The sequence below is a fragment of the Doryrhamphus excisus genome, linkage group LG21, assembly GCF_037039965.1.
Source record: "Doryrhamphus excisus strain RoL-2023G ecotype Guam linkage group LG21, RoL_Dexc_Guam_v1.1, whole genome shotgun sequence".
NCBI lineage: Eukaryota > Metazoa > Chordata > Actinopteri > Syngnathiformes > Syngnathidae > Doryrhamphus > Doryrhamphus excisus.
This window is the reverse complement of record NC_136377.1, coordinates 11,163,364-11,171,147: the sequence shown is the minus strand read 5'-3', so window position 1 is coordinate 11,171,147 and position 7,784 is coordinate 11,163,364. Positions and strand designations below refer to the sequence as shown.

Here is a 7,784-nt window from a genome sequence, read left to right as displayed (position 1 = left end):
CACTTGAGCACATCTTGCAGCAGCGGAGGGAGAAAATATTTCATTCATTTTGAGTGCATTCAACTCACTGATGATGGCATCACGACCCAACAATTTGCACAAACAGTGTTAATTACCTCTGCCATGCGCAAGCGCAGCGGTTATGTTTTTGCTGTCTGTGTTCCGTATAATTTCCGTATATGGAAGAATTGATTATAGTTTGTTGGTGATTAAAGGATTTTTTTTAACATTGCAAGATAGGACCACTTTTGGCATTTGTGCGTGTAACAGGTCAGAGTACTTGCTTGGGACATTTAGCCTTACCCAGTACATTTCTAGGTGTTAGCATGCTAACATTAGCATGCTAACACTAGCAATATACTCCCATTTTTTTATATTTTCATGGGTAGACAGATATATAAACACCACTATCATCCTGGGTGTTAGCATGCTAACTTTAGCATATTACCACTACTAACATGCTAATATTAGCATGGTAAAGTTTTTAGACATTTTTATGGGTACACTTGAACACTTTTACGCTAAATTATAACACGTTAACATTAGCATGTTAGCATTGCTATTTTATTTTAGGTGTTAGCATGCTAACATTAACATGTTAGCATATCATCATTTTTTTACGATTTTCAAGAATATAAACTTAAGCAGACACATATGCTAGATGTTAGCATGCTAAGGTTAGCATGCTAACATAATCATACTAACATTTTTCGCACTTATATAACCACTAATTATGCTATTAGGTGTTAGCAAGTCTTTCAAACCCCTCTCTAGTGTATTTTCATGGTTATGGATTCTAAATATTTACAGAAAATAAAATGTAGGACTAAAATTTATGGTGTAAATCAGAACATGGGGGGGGACTATGGCGCTTGGCGGAGGTCTGCGCTCAGAGTGCTTTTCTCGTTTGTCAAATGCATCCAGTGTTGTCTGTCGCACTTTGAAAACCCCCAATCGAGCCCAAACTCCAGAATGATGACTTATCTGATTAAGGGGTGTGTCCCAAGATTTTTGTCCATTCTTTCCAAGTGCCCTCCACGTCTCACTCAGGGTGGAGTAAAAGGTAAACTGCAAGAGTGTATGATTTATAGCTAGTGACTGCCTCCAGCTGTTCCAAGCAGCAGCGCCAAGAGCAAGCATGCAGAGCTCAACTGGCCCGTGTGACATGTTCAAACCTTCTAACATAATGATGGCCTTCTCCATCACACAGAAGCGACTCCCTGTCAACCAAGAAAGACGGGTCAGGTTTTCCGCAGCTTACGCCAACATTTTTGTGTGAGTAATGAAAGCATCCAAATCGAAAATATGCCTGTAGTGTAACAGACACAGCAACCTGGTGTTCATACTGTGATTACACACTAGGATTAGGATTACAATGTGGGAGGGGAAGAGGCACATGAGGAGTTCACTGCAGAAGCAATATTATTCCGGAAGGGTCTCATTGCGTCCTCACATATAACTTGACACCTGTTGAGGAACACAAAATATTGTTTGAACAAAAATATTTATGTACAAAAATGTACTATGTAACTAATAGCTTTTAGTTTGTACTGCAGATTTGGGGGGATATTAGAGCCACGATGACGGGAATAAAAAACTATACTACTTAAATATACTAAATTCCAAGAATGAAGAAAAATATGACAAAAATGTATAATATTGTGACAAAAAGGCTTGATTTTACTAAAATAAAGTAAAAATATTTTTTTTAAAGTCACAAATACATTAATCTACTACTACAAAAAAAGTCAAACATTTTACAATAAAGTAGAAATATGCAGGAAAATGTCCCAATGGTACAAGAATAAAGTTGTAATAATATATATAAGTTGTATATATATATATATATATATATAATAAATATTTTTACAAAAATAAATAGTGAGAATAAGTCAAAATGAGTAATAATAAATGAGTAAATAGTACAAGAAAAAACAGCATTCCAATTAATTTTTAATAAAATCTAAATATCTAAACATTTTTTAAAAATCTAAAAAACTAAACTATGGGTAAAAAAAAATTGAGAGAAATATTAAAATGCCAGGAATTAATATATATATATAATTATTGAAATTAAGAAATTAAGTTATGATATTACAAGAAAAAAGCAGCAATATTACTCAAACTAATAATAGGACAAAAAGTAATAATTTTACAGGAATAAAGTAAAATTAAGAATTAAGGACTTAATATTCAAAGAATAAGGCAATAAAAATAAAAAAGACAATACAATATTTAACAGTTCCACCATCTGTTATATTTTTGACGATGCCAAATAAACTGCTAACCATCTCGAAACCGAGAAACACATCTGTCCTTTTGTAGCCTCAACAAGCCTACCAGTATGACAGATGTACTTTACAAAATGAACACAATACTGTACTTTTATCAGTTGAGTTTAAATGTGCTAAATGTATTTTCATTTAGGCCTCTTTACCACTTTTATGCTTTTGCTTCCAGTAGTGTCGCCCCCTGCTGGTCTATAAGAAAACCACGAGGCATAACAGTACTACTTCACTCATAAAACCCAGAGGCTACATTCATATTCTTTATCCAAATTGTCTACATGGAGTCAATTCTACTAAAAACACATGGAAAATATTTATATTTACAATAAATATGAATATGAAGCACATTTGTACATAAAAACACATGTTCATGCAGTTGGAATAATATGTTCCCAGAATGAGTCCCAAAGCAAGTTATGGAGAACACAAGCCTTCCACCTGCTTGGGATTTAGGAAAGTCACCATCTCCCTAATGCCTTCTTCACAAATGGCCTGAACTTGATCCAGTTTTCCTGCTTCTTCTTTGAATTTCCCCCACGTCTCTGCAAAATAAGAATAATTCAACCACCCCTTGTTTGTTAAGGATTTAGAATCATGCCTAAAAATGTACAAAACCTTGATCGACTGTTGTCAGTAAAGTGTAATTCTCTGGATGATCCATGATATCTTTCCTTTCTACATCCCCAATTTCCATCAACTGTAAAACATCTGCATAAATAAATACATGATAGTCATATTACTTCTTTACAGAGCAACTACTAACCTGCAATTCATTCCAATTCAAATATCTATTGTACCGTCTACCGTCGTCCATACGTACACCTCCACTTCAGCAGTGCTTGCTCTTTCAACAGCGAGGATCCGAACTGTGTTAGGGGAGTCCACTCTCAAAGCGGATTCCACTTTGTACACCAAAAGTTTGTTTTTGTAACCCGAATAACACTGAGTGTGGTTACTTGCAGCTTTACGCTCTACAGGGAAACAAACACAACATGGAGGATTTATGATTATTTTTTTACAATAAAAGTAAATGAAATTCCTACCTACCCGGACACGCCTTGCAGCACTTTCCAGGTGACTTGACCGGATGTTGGCATGGATACTGACTGGGACACGTGATGCGTTTACACTCCTGTAGGCCGTCACTACAAGAGCACATGATGCATTCCAGGACCTTCCCCAAAACTGGGTGCCACGTGTCTCCATGCGAGTATGTCTTGCCATTGTACAAACATGCTGATGACAGAGATGGAACAAAGGGGTGTCTGAGAGGATCTCCAAACCTCTAGTGTCAGATATGCTGAGCCTGTGACCCGGACCCGGATAAGCCGAGGAAAATGGATGGATGTACGATTCCTTACTTATAAATCAGTTAGTTAGAACATAGTAATTACATTTTTTAACATCATTACAGCCCTCTAGACATGAACTAACACACCTGTAGTCACCTTTATCACCCAATAAATTCTACCTAGCAACAAGTGACCAAGCTCATTCTGGTGATTTACATTACGGCTCAATATTGTTTTTTTTTTTATTTGATTAATTTGTTTTTTATGTATTATTTTGGATGCATGCGGCATATTATTTAAATGGGACCTATTATGCTTATTTTTTTACCCTTTGTATTGAGTTGTGGTCTCCTATAGAGCAGCTACACACAATAACTCGCACAGAAAACCTTAAGATTTTCCAGAATCTGCACCTATTCCAGCTGTATATTCCTGCCAAAACGGTCTGTTATAATATATTCCACCCACGGCCCGCCTCCAGGCATGCCCACTCCGCTGTGATTGGTCACACGCCCAAAGTGCTTCCTAAATATGAACCGTATAATAATAATGAAGTCCACCCCTCTGTGACATCACAAAGGTACAGTTTTACCACGCCTTTTCAAACAGAGCGTTTTGAGCCATCCCAAACTTCTTTCAGGGCTCACTTCCAAATGTGCAAACCTCATTATCTGAAACTTTGGCATCAGAATACAACATTCCAACTACATTTATAGGTCAGAAATGTTAAAAAGCATAATAGGTGCTGTGAATTTGTACATGAATACAGTGTGTATAAATAGTGTGCCATTCAATGGGCATGGTTATTTTCTCATTGGGATTTCGAGTATGAATAACTGCTCCAAACATTCTACCTAGCAACAGACAAATGCAGATGCCAAGCTAGATTTGATTACATTAATTGATTAATTTTTTAATTAATTTTTTCTTCTAAATGAATGATTTAAGAAAAGAAACTCCAACGTTTTTAATTATGAAAAGGCTACTTTGACAAACCTTTATGGTGTTGCCTCTGCAATAAAATCTTCACTGTGGTCTCAGAAGCCCCTCTCAGATTAAGTTTACTGAGGCTCAGGCGCCTGGACGAAGCCCTGACCCCGGTCTGGAGGGCACGGTCGGAACGAGGCTCGTGCTGCTCCGCAGAACACTGGTCCAGGGAATGCCTCTTTTAGGAATAACATAAAAAGCATGAGATGCATAACGTTGTTGATTGATTTAGAAGCTGTACATATTTCAGATGTACATACAACGCCTCGGTTGAGCTGCTGGTTTGCATCCTCAGCTGATGAAGACCCACTGACCCCGGAGTCTAAAAGACAATGGGTTGGTAAGTCCAGTTTAACCTCTTTAAACCTAAAATTGATTCATGTCCACTTGGCACTGACCAAGACATTCCTGTCCAAATATTCCACGTCTTTTTTTGTTGCTGTTGTCAGCTGGAAGACGTTGGCCTACCTTTACATAGCAAGCAGCAGGTGTCTGGAGCCGTGACGGGAGAGGCGCAACTGATTGGTTGGCACGTTTTCACAACGCAGAAGACGTTTCCATTCTGAAGAGGCAACAACAGGTCAGTCGTTTCCTTTTAGATTTTTAACATTATTACAACATTTGCTTATTCTAAACTTAAATGTTTTCAAACCAAGTGGAGGAAGAAAGACATTCATCCATTCATTTTCTACCGCTTATCCTCACGAGGGTCACGGGGGTGCTGGAGCCTATCCCAGCTGTCTTCAGGCAAGAGGTGGGGTACACCCTGGACTGGTCGCCAGCCAATCACAGGGCACATATAGACAAACAACCATTCACACTCACATTCATACCTATGGACAATTTGGAGTCACCAATTAACCTAGCATGTTTTTGGAATGTGGGAGGAAACCCACGCATGTACGTGGAGAACATGCAAACTCCACACAGAGATAGCCGAGGGTGGGATTGAACTTGTGTGTCTGCGCGCTAACCACTCGATTGCCATGCAGCCCGGAAGAAAGACAAGTCAAAAACTTACCACTTCCACATGGTATGAGAGGAGAACCAGTCCCCATACGGTGTGAAAGGTAATGTAATCTAACATCATGCCTCATAACATTACTGATGCCTAGTGACCAGAATATTGAGTGTTACCTGGCATCCAATAATACCTTTGTGGCCCCTACTTTAGTCACGCTGAAACAATAAAAACAATAATATAAATGCATAGAATGGTCCAAAATGAGGAATATAGTTTTCAGGGTAACTCAGTGGTCTAGTTGAACCACTGAATGATGGATGAATATATTCACTACAGTACCATTGTAGTCAAGCCTAGTATTGGTATTGTCATGGTCCAGGGCTGCATGAGTGCGGCTGTTACTGGGGAGCTGCGGTTCATCGAGGGGAAACTGAGGGAATTCTAACATGTACTGTGACATTTCCTTGGGAAACGGGGCTGCATGGCAGTTTTCCGACATACGGAGCCCAACCACACCTCCAAGATGACTAGTGCCTTGCTGAGGAAGGTGAAGGTGATGGAAAGGCACGAGTGGGGTATCCTCACACAGAAGGAAGGTGAAGAAGCGCTAACATCCACTAATGATCATTATGAAGTGATTTTAGAATCTGCATAGCGCCACTGGTCCAAAAGTCCTACATTTATGTATCAGCCCTCCAGGGTCCCTAATCGGGTTTGGGCCCCATGTAGTTGCCAAGCAGCACTCCTACCAGTAACACCAGTGCAGGGCTGGTGAAATCCATGACCAAGAGGATCAAGTCAGAGCTAGATAACATTAGTGTTCACACTAAATATTCACACTTTGGACAAAACGGCTGCCATTTTGAGTGGATAGTAAATCCATACTACTATAGGATCTGCACTCAGGCTACTCTAAAGTGTATCCAACGTTCATTTCTACAGTATGGTCCATTGAGAAAACATACTGTAATGATATGAGGACACTATAAAATAAATAAAAATGAGGTGAATTAGGTGTCACTCACAGAGCACGAGCACATGGCACACTGGTTGCTGGGCTTTGCAGGAAGGTTGTGTTTGGTGAAGGTCTCTCCAGGTTGATAAATAGTTCCATTATATCTGCACACCTTCACTGGAGCTCTCAATCCTGCAGGTTTCTTCAGTTCATCTGAGATAGAAGAATGTGTTAATGGGGGCACAACAAGCATGCCTTTTGCATGGTGAGGGAGGGGTCGACCTGTGCATTTCGGACAGCACTGTTGAGGATCAGCTACTGGCTTGTCACATGGTAGAGTAGGACATTTAATTTTGCTGCATTTCACACGGCCCACCTATGAACACAAGGTATCTATTTTTATATATTTATATATCTATGTTTATGATGATAAGAGTTGAACCAGAGCTGTACCTCTGTGCAGGAGCAACGCATGCAGAGCATCAGTCCAAAGGGCTCCAGAAAAGGGTGCCAACTGTCTCCGGGGTTGAATCTCTCGTCTTTAAAGGTGCATGTCACCCCGGAGCCTGGGTGGTACAAATGACAACAAAATATGATCTAATGATAGAAGAATTAAGTCAAAGCCACAGGAAATGTACACAGGAGAAGAGAGAAGTTTTTAAAAAAAAGCTTCTCCACTAAACCACAGCGAGATCATCTTCTTTTCCCCCCTCGTTTGGATGAATTTCCTTGTCCCAAAATAATGCTCCACACGTCTGAAGAAGACCGACTGAAGGCTCCCTCTTTACCTTTGAGGCCTCTTTGGTGAGCAGCTGTACACCAAACGAGCATGAAGGACACCAACAAGGACTTCATTGTTCCTCAACATGTGCTTGATCCCGTCCTCGAAAGCACAATAAAATAGTCTGGTGAGTGTTTTGTGGAAGAATCAAAGCGCACGACACGGTGAGGAAACTTTTCCTGCTTGGTTGATCTCTGGCGCCCCCTGCAGGACACATAACGTGATGACATGACGGTGAGCTGACGTACCGCTATTTATATGGAACATTATTTTGGGATTATAGTTCTCAGGACGTTTTGTATGCATTTTGGGTGATTAACCACTTGGGTTTTTTTGTAGTGTATGTTAAATAAAGTACTGTAATTCATCATATAATAAACGCCCCCAAATTCTACAATGTAAATATAAAATTATCACACATACCTATAATATTGTGGCACTCCAAAAATGTAATAATTCACATTTAAACTATATTTTAAAATCATCAAATCATCAAGTACTGGATCTCAAACGTTTT

At 39.3% G+C, this 7,784-nt stretch overlaps 1 protein-coding gene across 1 annotated transcript; it reads right to left on the bottom strand.

The window, feature by feature from the left end:
* Positions 1-2,243: 2,243 nt before the first annotated feature.
* chrdl2 (chordin-like 2) lies at positions 2,244-7,484 on the bottom strand. The gene is made up of 11 exons (XM_058087644.2): positions 7,275-7,484; positions 6,940-7,052; positions 6,769-6,862; positions 6,557-6,699; positions 5,036-5,129; positions 4,828-4,889; positions 4,577-4,745; positions 3,336-3,524; positions 3,086-3,259; positions 2,904-2,996; positions 2,244-2,830 (listed from the first exon to the last, which is right to left on the bottom strand). Exons 1-11 carry the CDS (start codon positions 7,339-7,341, stop codon positions 2,703-2,705), a joined length of 1,326 nt encoding a protein of 441 aa, XP_057943627.2. The 5' UTR covers positions 7,342-7,484; the 3' UTR covers positions 2,244-2,702.
* Positions 7,485-7,784: the final 300 nt, after the last annotated feature.

Coding starts and splice junctions, on each gene's coding strand:
- chrdl2 (XM_058087644.2), bottom strand. CDS start 7,341: ATGAAGTCCTTGTTGGTGTCCTTCATGCTCGTTTGGTGTACAGCTGCT. Junction 4,890..5,035: donor CTGCTGCTTGCTATGTAAAG/GTAGGCCAACGT, acceptor ATTGTCTTTTAG/ACTCCGGGGTCAGTGGGTCT. Junction 2,831..2,903: donor ACTGACAACAGTCGATCAAG/GTTTTGTACATT, acceptor CTTATTTTGCAG/AGACGTGGGGGAAATTCAAA.